Raw genomic sequence first — 16,047 nt, forward strand, 5'->3', positions numbered from 1 at the left:
CACACAAACATGATTCCTTTTTCTCCCACGTGGTTCTGTTTGTCGCTGCAGAGGTGGTGGGTGGCGATGCCAGTGGCGGCTTTGTGCCATATCGCTGTCACACAAAGTGAACAGGAGAGTGGGAGGGAGGCACGGAGGAAAGGAGACACACGAAAATAGATGAGAGAGCGGGTGCGGAGGGGTGAGGAGGGTAGAGGGAATCAGAGGATGGAGAGGGAGGGAGGGAGGGGGGGGAGGGCTGATTGGAAAGGAGGAGGGAGACGCATCATACCAAAACATTAGTATGCAATCAAGTTGCTGGTGCAGTCTGTGCGACGTCTGCCGCAGTCTTACCACCTCACACTGCAGTGGCACGCACACGCGCATGTTTGTTCTGCAATTTTTGCGAGGACCTGTCATTGACATAATGCTTTCCCCTCCCTCTCATCCTTAACTAAACCATCCAAAACACATGGCTAACCTTAACCGGGACTCTGAACCAAACTGAAACACAGTTATAGTGAACTACTGTCACTGACATTTTAACCCTCTAAACCTCGTGAGGACAGGCCAAAATGTCCTCACAAGAAGGTGGCTTATCAAGACAAGTACAGTAAAACATGCCCACACACATACACGTCGCAAAAGTCTACTAGGAATAAAACAGCTCAGGCCAGCCAGCCACTTTATGTATTCAGTTATTGAACCACATCACAATTAACAATCAGCAGAGGACCTTGTTAGTGAGATGGACACACACACACACACACACACACACACGGGGGTGGTTGAGTCAGGGTTGGATGAATGGGATGATGGATTACAAGACGAATGGATGAAAGGATGGTTCAACAGATGGATGAGAGATACTTTTAGAGGGTTGAACGGATGGAGGGGTGATGGATGGATGAAATACATCCGAGACCGACAGACAGACCGACAGACAGGCATAGATGGCTAGCACCCCTCCTCCCTGTAGGTTTCTCTCTCCCTCCATCTCCCTGTTCTTCGGCAGGTCCATGTTTCCATAGCAACGGGCCCGTTGCCGCAGGCTGGCTGGAGCGAAGCGCGCTGGTTGAAAAATAAAGCAGAGGAAGCGAAACCCACTGTAGAGGGAGAGGAGGTGAGAATTGGTCGTCCGATTCATTACCCCAACGACACCCCGACACCTCCCCCAATACCCACCAATGCGCCCCTTAACACCCCCCTCCTCATGTCTTACCATTAGCATTAGCTGGTCTGCCGGAAAACCGCCACGTTGCTCAGTAGTCTGGACACGTTGGATCCCAACTTCAACTGGCATTTATTATTCATCCTCCTCCTCCTCAGCAACGCAGAGCTCGAACAAACAACGGCACTCGCACTGCATCCTTCATTCACTATTGAACGGAATGGCAGAAATACATGTTTGGCAAGTTCAGAAATGCAGCCATGTTGTTATTAAATGTAACATGCCAAGCTTAAGAAACTGCTCCTGGTAGTCCTTAAATGATTGACACAAATGCACATGAACCATTACACAATTACAAAGTGACACGACTGATATCATTTTACTTTTTTTTAACTTTGACCAGTTGTTGACAGATAGTCTCTTGGATTTTTGTGTAATAGCTTAAGTATGTGACTGATGTCTCAACAACTCCTCCATGTTAATGATATTTTCAGGTATCATGGGGTCTTTCTCATGAGTGAGGGAAGTAGAGGGTGAGACTGACAGGTGGATCATCAATCGGTTGTGAGCTCCAAAAGATTGGATACTGAAGTCAAGAGTAATATTTGTTTTCTGCTGTACAGAGTTGAGTTTCCTGACCTTAAAGGTTTTGCTCCAGGGAGTCGTTACAAGTCACTTGTATTCAGAGTGCGTGGACATTCGTGTCTATCAAATGTCACTCTGAGAGTCGCAAACATAAACCTGCATGCCTGCCCAGCCTCAGCTGCGACCCCTGACCCTCTCCGTCTCTCCGCTGTGCAGCCGTGGTGCATTCAAGGAGAGTGAAGCGCAGCCAGGAGGGTTGCTAGGATACGGTACGCCTGACCAGGTCTCATGTTGAATCCATCGCGAGGCCCATTTAGACGCTTGTGTTTGTCCTTGAGACTCAACAAGATATTCTCCTCTGGCCCTCATTTTCAATAAAAATGGTGATGGGAAGTGGAGAATCAGACGATTGTGTCCTCTCTTCTGTTCTGGGTGAGATCGCTTTGCCATTTTCAAATCAGTGTGACCTTGACTTGGTGGTGGATTAGTGTCCCACCTCATGTCCTGTTTGGTCAGTCTGTGGATGGATGAGAACATAGTTTTGGGATCAGAGCACCTCAGTTTGGGATTGCTGTTTGTCTGGGAAGCATTTCAGACTGAATTAATATCCAGCGGAGCCACTCGGTTTACTGTGGAGACCTTGGATGTCACAAGTACAAGACCTCATATAACAAACCAGAAGTTCAAGACCACACCTGACAACATATTTAATTAACAAGATAGGGAGCTCAGTTGGTCAGTCGTTCGGTCAGTATGTACAGTAGGTAGGTCAGTTGGTACGTGGGGAGGTACGTAGGTTGGTCGGTAGTTTGGTTGGTATGTAGGTAGGTTAGTACAGTAGGTAGGTAGGTAGGTAGCTAGGGAAGTAGGACGGAAGGAAGGTAGGTTAGTAGGTGGGTAGGTAAGAAGGTGGGTAGGTTGGTATGTAGGTAGGTAAGTGAGTAGGTGGGTATGTAGGTAGGTAGGTAGGAAAGAAGGTAGGTTAGAAGGTGGGTAGGTTGGTATGTAGGTAGGTTAGTAGGTGGGTATGTAGGAAGGAAGGTAGGTTAGTAGGTGGGTAGGTAGGTTGGTCAAATCAGTGTGACCTTGAATTTTTGGTGGATTAGGTTGGTAGGTAGGTACAAAGGCAGGTAGGTAGGACGGTAGGTTGGTAGGAAGGTAGGTAGGTTAGCAGGTGGGTAGGTAGGTTGGTCAAATCAGTGTGACCTTGAATTTTTGGTGGATTAGGTTGGTAGGTAGGTACAAAGGCAGGTAGGTGGGTAGGTAGGTAGGACGGTAGGTTGGTAGGAAGGTAGGTAGGTTAGTAGGTGGGTAGGTAGGTAGAAATGTAGGTAGGTTAGTAGGTGGGTAGGCAGGTTGGTAGATAGGTAGGTAGGTAGAAAGGTAGGTAGGTGGGTAGGAAGGCATGTAGGTTGGTAGGTAGGTAGGAAGATAGGTTGTTTCATCGGTAAGTCTGGTCTTTCTCTCAGCTGCTGTAACACGTTGTTGTGCAGTGTGGGTCTTGGGACAGGACAAGCATTTGAGTGACTTCAGATGTTCAAGAGGATGAAAACAGAGCTCACATTCCTGTTCTCCGGGCATAATCAGAGCCCAATAAGTCACTTTTGTCTGAGCAGATTCATCACGATTGTTTCACTACTGCCAACTTTCCACAAGCCACAGAGACAAGTCTTGGACCCGGACCTGGAAATGATGCCCTGGCGTCTCCCTTGTGTCAGACTCTGTTTTGTTTTTTTGAAAAAAGAGATTTAAGGAAGTGATTTGGATGCTCAAGTCTGGAGGAACTTTATGGTATTGGACCTTTTGTTTACAGTGTCGGATGATTTGGATGCAGGGTTCTGACAGGAGGAGAAAACTTCCTCACGGAGGAGGATTTGTCAAAGGACAACACAAAAACTTACATGACCTTTGTGTGCGTGCCAGCAGCAAAGTTGCTCAGCATATTCTTCACATCTGTAATGTCTGAACCCACAGTTGCACAGTGATGCCTGCCGTTACGGTTTCTCTAAATGTCTGCTGTTTCCCTGTTTGAACTGAGACGACTGCGACTTCTCTGTCCAACAGATCTGAGGGTTTCATGTCAAATAGGTCGGTAGAGCAGCTTTTACCTGCAGCCTACTGACATTCAACACCTCAGTGTGGACAAACAGAACCCCAGCTCTGGGTGGAAGTCCAGATCCATGCTGCCTGTGTTCTCAAATCTGCAGAAGTCGCAGACTTGTGAGGGAGCCAGAGGTGCTCATTAGGAATCAGGACCACACTCCAGTGCAGAGCAGCGAGGAGACAGTAGAGGGAGGAGGGACACGGACCCACATGTCTTTCGCCTGAAATGGACTGAAAGCTAGTCAAAATCTACAAATCCGTGAGTGGTCTTCAATGTGAACAACAAATTATCTTATGATCTAGAACGACGCGCAGTCATGGGGTCCGCTCGGAGCAGAGACAACGTGGAGTTTAGAGCCACCTGCTGGTAAAGATTTGTACTCTACAACACTCCAACGATGTCCTGCTTCATCTCCTCCGGGCACTCCAATTTCTTCCCACAGTGCACAAGCATTGTATTTCAGTGTGGTTGTGTTGATAAGCCCAGTGATGGACTGGTGACCAGTCCGTCACCCTGAGTCGCTGGGACTCCCTCCAAGCATCAGTGTTTCTTTCTTAGTGAAGCAGATGTTGCTGCAACAATATGTCACGATGACCTCACAGCTCCACCGCTACACTCTCTCTGGATTATAATGCTCCTCCGGTTTGAATTCGGCCAACATAAATAAACCACTCAAATTAAAACCAGTGTTGACTCAAACTCAAGCAAATCTCGCTCACAAACTTTCCCAGATGACGTAACCTCCCTCGATGAAGCCCACCGACAGATGTTGCACAACATCTGGGAGCCGTTCTCTGTGACATTACGGAGGAAGATGCTGCAGCAGCTCTGGGGGAGCCGACCCAACATCATAAAAGTGGTGGCGCTGATCCTTGCTCTTGTTCTGGAGCACACAAGGAGCATCAAGCTCTGTAGCCGGTGGCAATGGCTCTCCCTGCCACATGTCAAGTCTTTATGTTGAGCCAGAACTCTGAGAGGACCAGACGGCTTGTCTGTCATAATAGAGCGCGAAAATATAATCACATTTTACACACAAAAGACATTGCAGCGCAAGTCGTCAATAGTCACTCGCATGACAACAAAGCCTATAATGTGTTGCACTGAAATTCCAAAAACACACCTATTGGCCAAAGAATCTCACGATAACAGTAGAATTCTGCTCAATAATTTTAACACCGATTAGAAAATAGTGACCCATGATATCAGGGATTTTAAATAAACTTCAGTTTTATGTCTAGTTAACTTCACTCGATCTTAGTTGTGTTCATGTGTCGCCTCAGCTAGTCACACCTTCATAGGAATCCTCAGATTAAAGTACAACACAAACACAACAGTGGTACTTTTTTGCAACATGTTAATCGACGGGTTAAAAACAAGATGGCAATGCTGATGTGGCCTGAATAGACTGTTATCAGCATAAACTAGTCTGATTTGTTTTTCTTCTTTTTCTTCTTCACGTGAGGCTCTCCCGGGTCCATAAAGCAGTCTGTTGGCATGGCTTCACTCTCCTGCTTCACTTCCACTTCCTCCTGCCTGTCTCTCTTTTTCTTCTTCTTTTTCTTCTCCCCAGAGAGAACCTCTGTCGTTGACTCACTCTGGACTTCGTCTACAGGTTCCTGCTTCACGATGACCTGCTCCTCCACTGGCTCTGTCTTAATTTGCTTCTTTTTCTTCTTCTTCTTCTTCTTCCGCCCTTCTTTGTCATCAGCTCCTAAAAGTCCATCAACTTCAGTCTTAACCTGCGTGGGGGTCTTGCTGCCGAAGGGGTGGAACCTCAGTTTGAGTCCGGGCGGGATGGTGGGGGCAGGAGCAGCAGGGAGAGCCAGAGGAGGCCCGTTGGCCTCGCTGCATCCGTAGCTCTCGCTGATGTCCAACAGACCTGAGAACGGCGGTGCAACGAGCATCTGGTCTGACGATGTGCTGCTGGTGAGGAGGTGCATGTCAGGCGAGCACTGAGGTGAGGCCAGGATGTTGAAGATCTGCTGGCTGCTGGCCTTTCCAGGGACCTTCACGCTCTGCAGACCCGAGAGGCTCAACTTCATGTCCTTCACACTAAAAACAAGAAAGGCATTAATCACAGCCGAGGATTGCTGAGAGTCCAGCAGCTCCAGAATGAAGATCACAAGCTCCATCAGAATCTTGAACCAACCATTCTGGGTCGAAGTTGACAGGAGCTTTGACGAGCCACAGCTCGCTCTTGCGCTTCTTCAGATGTTCAGTCAGCATGCTGCCGCAAGATTTGTAGCTCAGCGACACAAAGTCTGCGGGACACTCGTACTTACTGCTCCTCTCTGCTGTGGAGTGGAGAGATTTCCATGAGTTAGACCACACAAACTCAGTCACCGACTTTCTCTTAAAACACTCAGAGCACTGAGATCGTGAACAGTTGCCGAGCAGTTGGGGACTTGTCATATACACAATAATGACAACGATAAATCAACTAATAGTGCATGTTATCATGCTCTGGTTCTATTTTCGCACAAGAACGTTATTAAGAAATGAAGACAACAGTGAGCATATGGATTGCTAAGAGGAATAGCCACATTTTTATGGCACAAATTGGCACAAACATATAAAAAACAGCGATAAAAGAAGTAACCATTAAGTAAATACATATGATATAATCAGTTTATACGAACATGTAAAAGAGGTGAATTTTGAGGAGCTAACACATGAACAGTACATTCGTTTGCAGGTTAGATGTGAATAAAAACGCAACAGTTTCCTTATCTTTAGCAACTAGCACTATTTCTTAGTGTGCAACTGCTTTCACAGTTTCTGTCGATAGTGGCTGAACTCACCGTTTTGATTCGGCTCCACTTCGTCCTCGCAGGACGACGATACGTCTCCAGGCATTTCTAAATGTTTAGGTAAGTGAAGGCGTCGCGATGTATCTAAACATTAGGAATTATAACTCTGAACACATGTCTCTCCCAGACACGCGTGTGCCCTCCCACTCTGAACCCTGATCCAAAGACGTCACTTCCGCTATACGATGTATTGTAGTTTTACATAAATTTAAGAACTACAACCCCAAAATGCATTGCGTTTTAGCGCGCATATATTAGTTTTAGGTTTGTTTTCTAATTAATATACTTTTTAATAACTGAATGATAAGAAAAACACGTCGAAAACAAAATGTTGTAAACCACTGTTTAATATTTAAAAATAATTCACAGAAGCAAGGTCTCTGTTAATCGCTCGCGCTTATAATTAAAAAGTTTAAGAAATCCCAAAATACTTTTTAATCTTAATTTATTTCTCAACTTACATTCTCCTTATGTGAATATAGCAATTCTTTTCACTAGCGTAGGCAACTCCACTTCTTTATCCATTCGGTCGTGCTGTCCTCTTTTAATATTCAGATTCAGATTCGGTCTTTTAATATTCAGATTCAGATTCGGTCGGTTGCAATCGGCTTTATATAGCTCATGCTGTTCTTTCGACCGCTCCTGAGCGCGACCAGCAGATGGCGGTGTTTGTCTCAACACGCTTGAGTCGCGCCAGTAAACAGAACAAGAAGAAGGAGAGCGTGACGTTCCAGCGTCCGTTGGGAAAGCGTTTGACAGCAGGGAAAACAGGCCGAAGTGGGTAAACAGAACCAGAATTATCATCAAAACACGTTAAAATACGCCAAAGGTTGGATTGTGTTATGTCTATAAGATGCCTTATATTGTTTTTAGGTCGTTTAAAGTTGGTTGAAGAAGCGAGTCGTGTGTAAAAAGAGGGCGTGCACCTGCCAGATTGAAGCGCGGCTAACGTGTGCTAGCTGGCCGGCCATGTCGTCCCCCTCGTCTGCCTCCTCCAGGCGCCAGTGGTGCTACCTGTGCGACCTACCGAAGATGCCCTGGACCGTGGTGTGGGACTTCAGCGAAGTGGTGTGTCGCGGCTGCGTGAACTACGAAGGGGCCAACCAGATCGAGTTTCTCATCGGGAGTGCGCGGCAGTTGAAGCGAACCCACGGGATGCAGGACGGGAACGTCCGGTCCCCGGGTCCGTCCCCAAACAAGCACTCCCGGCTCGACCCTGCAGCTTCGGACGGAGGCAGAGCGCACAGCGAGCGCTTCGAGAGAGCAGGAAGAGGCGAAGGCGCCGGGGCTACGGTTCGTGTGCCGCCCAACGGGCTGCATCGTGACGGCCAGCCGACCCCGGAGGTGAACCGGCAGAGTCCCAGCGGCAGGAGTAGACCCGTCCACGGAGCTGCCATCCCTCCAAGCCTGGTGACTCAGAGCATCGCAGGAATTCCACCTGGGCTGCTTGCGGGGATGCCAGCAGGGCTGACAGCCAGGACCGCCCCCATGAGCAGCCCCATGATCTTCCCTGCTCCGGTGCTGGCCGAGATGAGCCGCAGGCAGCTGGGCATCGGGATGGGGATCGCCCCCTTCATCACTCCAGAGCTGGAACGGGAGCTGAGTTCTTCCCAGCCCAAAACGCAGAGCCAGACTCACACTGTGGCAGGCAGTAGCTCCAGCAAATCCACAGGCTTGCCATCATCCTCTGCCATGGCCGGCGGCGTGAGCCAGACGAGCCCCAAGCCGGCCTCGTCTCCCGCCAGGCAACCACGACCCCTCGCCGCCCGGTCAGGAGGGGAGCCACTGGGGTCCAGCAGCTCTGCAGAGGCAGCCACAGCCGCTGCAGCTTTGCCCCACAGCGGTGCCTCTGAGCTGGGGTCATCATCTGCCAGTAACGCCCTCTCTGCAGGGAACACACTCTCTTGCACGCTGTGCCATGAGAGGTTGGAGGACACACACTTTGTTCAGTGCCCATCAGTGCCAGGACACAGGTTTGTGTTGCAACACAATTAGGCTGAGAATTGTGTTGTGTTTATCAGGTAGAGCAGTTGTTGATTGTCTACGATGTCATTTATTGTTCATTACTTTTTTGTGAGTCACAGATGTCAAATCAAAGTCAATGTTTGATAAAAAGAGGAAGTGGAGCTCGGAAGATAGTAGAAAATACTGCCTGTATGAAAGCATTAAGACCAATTAGTATACTTTGAATAAGGAAAAATCACTTCAATTTTCCTGTCTAACTGAACGAGTGAATGATATTCTCTCATTCGCCTCTCCAGGTTCTGCTTCCCGTGCACCAGAGTCTACATTCAGAGCAAGCGGGGCGATGGGGAAGTCTACTGTCCCAGCGGCGAGCGCTGTCCACTAGACAACTCCCCCAACAGCCCCCCATGGGCCTTCATGCAGGGAGAAGTCTCCACTATTCTGGGTACCAGCGCGCCGGGAGGAGCGCCACCTGCCGCTCCCCCGGGCGCAGGAGGAGGTCCTGGACCCGGGCCTGGAGCTGGAGCAGGGACCAGCGCTGCCAATGGAGCAGGAAGTGGAGACGTCACGGTCAAGAAGGAGAGAGAGACGTGATGACTGGAGTGGAACCCAGGACAGCTTCAGGTAATTCTGATGATGGTACCTCTCTGTGAGCGCTTGGATCATCACGCTTAGTACTGTGGTGGTGTCGCATACCACTCGAAGCAGTTCACTCACCCACTTATTTGACATGGCAGCAGATTTAGAGTTTGAAACTGGATCTTCAGGTTTATTTCTGAGGAGTTTTATGAAATAGAATAGAAATCCTTTGAAGCTCCAAAACCATCACACTCATTTCCATTCTCTGTGAAAGCATTTTGTATATGTTTCTCATAGGAATGGGGATGAAACAATTTGTGATTCATGTCAATGGCTTCATAAATCTGGTGAAATTGGTCCTTCACGTGCAGGCACTTGCACCTGTGGAAGGAGCTTTAATGTAGAATTAGAAAAGCACTAAAGACATGCTATGCAGAAGAATTTAAATAATCTTTAGAGATTTTTTTTTAAATCCATCAAAATCTGCGATTATTGCAGTGTCTGGAGTGGGCCTCAACAATCTCGACACTCCACATATCAAGATACTTTCCGGCCACAGATCTTGAAGCTTGTACTCCAAGCCTGAAATCTTGCGGGGTCACAAGTAACGTTCTAGTGACTGAAAAACCAGAACGCAGTGGCTGCATGCAAGACAATGCTCATGTCTGGGGTGTGTTCAGAGGGAATTCATCCCGATAATCGTCTGGAAAAATGGTTGGGGCCTACAATCGGGAATGTTAAACGGGTTCAGAATGTTTGTGTGTGGGGGACATTTAGTTATAATGTTTCTCGCTGGATTTTTTCCAGTAAGGTAACACAGGTCCGTGACTGATTAAAAACAGCAAAAAAAAACACCTAAGATTTTGAAAATCCTTATGACAACAGCCCAAATATTTTATTCATATTTCAATTTTTTTTTACTCAGTGTTGCCCTACATTAATTACATTTTTTATCTATATTTCAATGTCTTTTTTACCATTTGAAATGTTGTTGAACTTGCATGTCACACGCACACACACACACACACACACACACACACACACTTGTCTCCCTATCTTAGTGAGGACTGTCATTGACATACATTGATATAATGCTTTCCCCAGCCTCTCACCCTAAACCTAACTATCTAAAATAAATGGCTAAACTTAACATTTACTCTTAACCAAACTAAAACCCAATTATAATAACCTCAGTATTTTGCAGTTTTAACCCTCAGAATCAGACTTGACAAAGTGAGGACCGGCCAAAATGTCCTCACTTTGCGAAAATGTCCTCACTCTATGATTAAAAACGTATACAGTTTCTCACAATGATAGAAGTACAAGAACGCACACACACACTCACTACACACACACACACACACTAAATGAGGTACTTGGAAAGGTTCCTGGATCCAGATAGCAAAATGAATTCTAACATGTATTGGATATCAATCGAGGTCCAATAAGTTATTGAACTCTCACAAAAAAAATGCCTCTGTTGCAGAAATATTTGAACTAAAAACACACACATTTGATGGCCAAAACCTGTGTTCTATGTGGAGGTTAATGGGGCAAAATACACAAGGGTCTCAACAGAGTCGGAAGAAGGGACCAAATGTTTCTGAGGGTGGAAGTGTTTTTCGATCACTGGAGGTCGGCGGCTGAGGAAGAGAAACAGATGGTGCTGAGTTTATCACTGAGTCTTGTGTCAGTTGGGCTCTTCAGTCTGGTAATCCTATCATTGTTCCCTTTTCAGACTATCAGACGCCCGGAGCAGATATTTGCACTGGACCACTTTGAGATCCTGAAAGAAGCAACTCAGTGATTGACAGATTTACAGAAACTCACCAGGTTAAAACACCTCTCAGCCCGACACCATCCTTCAGTCTCGCCTTGTTTAATTCGGTTGTCTTGAAACATCCGCCACTGAAGTCCTGCGGTCACACCCGGACCTTACGGCCGGCGGGGTTGAAGTGTTCAGGTCACACTGCGGCACTTGGTTCAGTACCACCACGGCAAACCCATTTAATTGGCCGACTGATGTGGACTCTTCAATCTGACCGGAAGAATTTGAAGTAGAATGTACGTGCCAGAGTTTTTCTGTGTCGCTTCCTGAGGACGAATGTTGCAGGCGCTAAACCAATCGGAAGAAAAGCACAGTGAAGATGATCTCGCACCATTTCTCAGCTATGAGGTCCAAGCAGAGGTCTTTGTTTACATGGACAGAAAATATGGACCTGGTTTTAGCATAGATGAAAATGTGTGAGCCGTGATTTTAACATTTATTCGGATGTTTACGTCACCGTTCGGTGTTGTTTCGTCGATTATCCATAAGGTGGCGCTGTTGTGCAATACGTTAAATCAGTTCTCGTTAGGTTAAAACCTCCCTTAAAACATTTAACTTGAATTTGAATCTAATTTGCGCTGGGCTTTGTCGTCCACTGGGTGGCTCTCTTGCACAGTTATACTGTAAATGAGCGAGTTGGTAGATGAATAATAAACCAGCAAACCCACCATATATCTCCTTTTAAGTTGTAGTCCAGCTGTTCAGTGATAAGACTCGAGTGTTTTTTTCATTTTGAATGACAGGAGAGTGAGCTGGGAGAGTCCGAGGGCAAATTGGCGACGTCATTAACCAGCAGATGGCGCTCTTGTCCAATTATTTTTGCATCTGGTGACAGCAGTTTGGAGTACGTACATGAAAGCGTCATCATCTGAAGACCGCTCTGAACTGCGCAGTGCCAGTGAAGTTGCACTCAAATTTCATCCAAACACATTGAGAGTGTCGCCGTAAACCTGCATCAGTAAGAGTATAGGTTTTTCTGTCCATGTAAGGAAATGATCCACAGTTTTAGTCCAAATGGTATTTTTGCTCTGCAAGTCTCAGCTCCACAAGTTTCTAATGGTGTTGTGGGGGGCCGTGGCCTCCAGCGGCCGGCGTCAGAATCTTGCAGCATTGAACCCGACTGGCGCTGCAGGGTCCAGCCCGCGCCACACCCTGAATGTAGAAAGACACACAAATCTAAAATAAGCCTATAAGTATATTTTCTACTAGAATGTTCCTTGTTGTAACTTCTGTAAAGAAATATGATAGTGTGTATGTGCAATCTTTAGTCGCCGTTTATACGCCGCAGATGGACGCTCGCGTATCCTTCTGTGTCTTCTGTTTCATAACAAAGTGAGAATCCACCTGAAAGCGAAGCGTTGACGACAAATATGTCGAGTAATATCCCAAAAAAAATATCCTGAATAATCCACCGTTGAGCATCCTGTTGTTTATTCGCGCAAACTTGTTTTCCCACTCTGTTTTCTGTTTATAGTGTTGTTATGGTAACAAGTGATCAGTCGCTCAGGAATACAAGCGTCACTCACGACTCGCGTACCATTTGTTCGACCCCTGGATGACCTTCAGTGACCCCATGGCCCCCTGTCTATCGCAGAAAGTAACGCTAAAGCTGGCCACTCCCACTCCGCAGTGGTCAGTGGTTTACAATGCCACTCTATCAGCTCCCACGCAGATTGGCAGGTGGTCATAATGTCATAAGGTTTTTGTCATGACGTTGCAGCGCCGTGATAGTTCCCGCCTTAACTACCATCGCAAGTGATGGAGCCCCAAATCTGCGGCCGCTGTCACTTCCTGAGCGCTTTCTTCTGCAAGTGTTTGAAATGTTCTTTTTCTTTCCAAATAAATGGATGGCACTTTGGTTGTTCCATATTTTTCAACTGTCTTTTTTTTTCCATATTAACTTGTGGGAAATGTTTTCCTGGTCCGAACAGGACAGTGTTCTCGGCTCGTGCGCTGCGGTCGCTCCCCATGGAGTCTGAGTGGGAGGAGGGTGGGTGTGCTGCTGAGGGTTTCCTCTCAGTACTTCTCCCGTAAAGACAATGCCCCCGGTGGTTGTGTGTGAGGTTGCCACCTATGACCCCTGAAGCACCTGTGCTGTCCCACAAGTCTGACTTGAAAGAGCAAAATGTCTCCATCCCTGAAGTCTGAAGACTCAATGTTTGTTGGTGTCATATTTGGGATGCAGTATCCTTAAACTGAAACTGGTGTTTGGTGACTCCACTGTTGACTGACAGCCTCTGAAAATTCTGACCTAATTTTGCTGTTTTCTGGCAGAGCTCCTCAACATTGTAACATCCCCCCTAATATTTAGACTGAAATATTTTGGAACTGCAATCTGGACTTCCTTCTATCTCAAAACTTTGAGTGACTTAAACCTGACTTTCCATGCTGAGTTTTATCTAGAATTAGATGCTTGTTCCCTCAATCCTGAACTCAACATTTTAACCTTGAGTTTAAGTGATTCAGATAAAGATCCAGGATTTCAGCTCAACTCAGACTTGTTGCTTTGTATTCCACAATAATAACTTGCAGTGTGTTATACTCATGTAACCACAGTGTTAAGTTGGTGAAGATTTGATCTTAAATTTGGACTCCTCAACTGACCCAACTTTCATGTCCTGTTGAATGAAAAAAAAAAAAAAAAAAAGTAATCTGAGTGCGTCACGTCGCTCCCTCCTGCGGACATGGTTGTCGGCACAAATGAAACTGGCGGTCGAGTTTTTGGGTGGATTCTCAAAGGGCCGGTTGGCGAGCCTGATCCAAAGTTCCGACCCTAACGCCGATTTCTGGCTGTAAATGTTTTCTGAATTCGGCTTCATCTCACTGCGACTCAGACATGGAACACTGACTGGAGGACTTGGGTTCTACCTGCACTGATCCGTCATGCAATCACTCGTCAAGTGCCTTTTCGAAGCGCGTGTGAGTGCGAGAACCTCAGGAGGTTTTTGTCCGTCCTCGTGTTCGTCACGTTTGTATCTTTACGCTCCTCTGTCTCTTCTTTTTGTCATCCTATCGCAGCTTCCTGTACAAAATAGAAAGCAGGAATAAAAAAAGTGGAAACCCGTCTGACCTGAGTCGACCTCTTTATACGCTGACGCTTTGAATAAACCCCAGTGAAACGTCATGAGGGAAGTTATTCAAATTGAAAACAACCCCCTTAAGTGTTCCTTAATAGATGGGGGAGAATTAAAATAGAGAATTGAATTATATTTTATGACATACAGTTATCTAAATGTAATAATAAAAACACTGTTAAATACATTAGGAAGTCCATATAATTTCACTTCGCCATTGCTTCTCACTCCGGTAGAGGGCGGTATTCACCCAGCTATAGTTCAGCTTGTTTGGCCACCAGGTGTCGCGATGCTGACGCGCCCGAGAACAGCTGAACTTTTTTTTTTTTTTAATAAATCGTCACGTTAGTCCTACAGTTAGACCTGATCCTGCTGAGGAGGATGTGCGGCTATGATGAAGAAGAGGAGGAGGAGGAGGAAGATGAGCGGCCGCCCGATCTGTCACTTCCTCCATTACAGCGCCGCCTCATTAAATCTTTTGTTAAACCAATTATAGAGGTGTTAATGGACGGCGGAGGCCTATTGGCATTGAAACAACGGCCCGCAGAGACCGAGTGCGAGTTGGGGGAAGAAAGTCATAATTCAATGAATGGTAATAGCGTGACGTCACAGGCTCGGCTCCCATAATCATGTTTATTTTAGCAAGGTGACACATGCTGTTGTTTTATGGTCACAGTTGCTTCGCGATCAACCTGTTTCTCACGTTTAATCGGGTCAGAGTTTCCATTTTACGATGAGCATTTTGTGGCTGAAAAATCGTCTTTGAACGCATCATAGCGTTTTTTGGATTCTTTTAACAGTTTCACTTGAAAAAAATCTCCAAATATTATTTAAGAATGCAAAGAATGATCAATAAAAATCACACTTGGGTCCGTGAATATTTTTTTCAACAAATAAATAATAAATAACTAACAACTAATAAAGTTTGTAGAGAGACAGATTATTTAGCTTGGATTTAAATTTTGTCCAGTTCTGCATTTTAAAACAGTTAAAACAAAACTGTTTTTGGTGAGTTATGAAGCATCGAATTGGTGTCGTTTAAAGGTAAATGTTGATGATCAATGAAAGCGGATCGGTGCGCTCCGTTTGAAGGGTTTATTGGAGAAAGATCCTTATTCTGGAATTAACGGTCACACTTCGGATCCTGGAGTTGAGATTACAAGCTGCTCCTCTGCAGAGTCAGAACCGGTTCTGCTCACCTTAATTACATCACGACAAACACTGTGGTGTCACGTCAATCTGCGACTTAATCGACTCTTGCAAACAGATCCTCGTCTACTTTTCTGCCGACCACGTGATCAACCGCCGAGCGGCCTGGATAAAAAAGGTAGTTCTGTCTGGAGGTGCAGCGGAATTTCATATTTGGCCGTGAACGCAACAGCAGCACCGTGGCAATGATCGGGGATCGGAGCGAGTGATCGGAGCAGCTGTTGGTGCCGCTGGTTCCTTCCTGTCCACTAATCCCGCCGACCTCCTGCCTGCGCATCAATTACATCTCCATTCACTCGCCATTAGCGGAACCATTGACATTCACTGTTCCGTCTGTCGTGGCCTGATGTGTATTCCACGCCGTCTCACCACGTCGTGTGCGTGGGAGCAGTCGAACCCACGCATGCTCTCTAACTGCGCCGAATCCCCCTTATTATTATTATTATTATTATTATTATTATTATACTGTAGTAGTACTCGTACATATGAGGTGCAGCTACAGGGGTCTTAGTACTATTGCTTAGGGGTGGAGGATTGTCAGATCAGTAAGCAAAAATAAAAGTACTAAAGTAGTTAAAGTATGAGTGGCAGCAGATTAAGTTGTACTTGAAGTAGCCAGAGTATTGGCAGTGCTTACTGGGGTAGAAGAAAGTGTTTTCACCGCAGAATTACTACAAGTCGTAGGATCTGCAGTACAAAGATCTTCTGTGTAGTAATTGCAGCAGTAGTGTGTAGTAGCAGTG

At 46.3% G+C, this 16,047-nt stretch overlaps 2 protein-coding genes across 4 annotated transcripts; one reads left to right on the plus strand and one right to left on the minus strand.

The window, feature by feature from the left end:
- Window positions 1-5,176: 5,176 nt before the first annotated feature.
- On the minus strand, window positions 5,177-7,169 carry polr1g (RNA polymerase I subunit G). Of its 2 annotated transcripts, none has more exons than XM_053873262.1 (3): window positions 6,641-7,169; window positions 5,989-6,130; window positions 5,177-5,891 (listed from the first exon to the last, which is right to left on the minus strand). In XM_053873262.1, exons 1-3 carry the CDS (start codon window positions 6,693-6,695, stop codon window positions 5,261-5,263), a joined length of 828 nt encoding a protein of 275 aa, XP_053729237.1. In that variant the 5' UTR covers window positions 6,696-7,169; the 3' UTR covers window positions 5,177-5,260. The 2 variants fall into 2 exon arrangements, with proteins under 2 accessions (XP_053729237.1, XP_053729236.1); XM_053873261.1 differs by having other exon boundaries at window positions 5,989-6,133; window positions 6,641-7,165.
- A 180-nt stretch (window positions 7,170-7,349) lies between these two features.
- Window positions 7,350-12,888, plus strand: irf2bp1 (interferon regulatory factor 2 binding protein 1). 2 transcript variants are annotated; one of them, XM_053873669.1, is made up of 4 exons: window positions 7,350-7,426; window positions 7,523-8,622; window positions 8,911-9,238; window positions 10,932-12,888. In XM_053873669.1, exons 2-3 carry the CDS (start codon window positions 7,619-7,621, stop codon window positions 9,206-9,208), a joined length of 1,302 nt encoding a protein of 433 aa, XP_053729644.1. In that variant the 5' UTR covers window positions 7,350-7,426; window positions 7,523-7,618; the 3' UTR covers window positions 9,209-9,238; window positions 10,932-12,888. The 2 variants fall into 2 exon arrangements, with proteins under 2 accessions (XP_053729644.1, XP_053729645.1); XM_053873670.1 differs by having other exon boundaries at window positions 7,359-7,430.
- Window positions 12,889-16,047: the final 3,159 nt, after the last annotated feature.

Source organism: Synchiropus splendidus, chromosome 8 (genome assembly GCF_027744825.2).
Source record: "Synchiropus splendidus isolate RoL2022-P1 chromosome 8, RoL_Sspl_1.0, whole genome shotgun sequence".
Classification (NCBI taxonomy): domain Eukaryota; kingdom Metazoa; phylum Chordata; class Actinopteri; order Syngnathiformes; family Callionymidae; genus Synchiropus; species Synchiropus splendidus.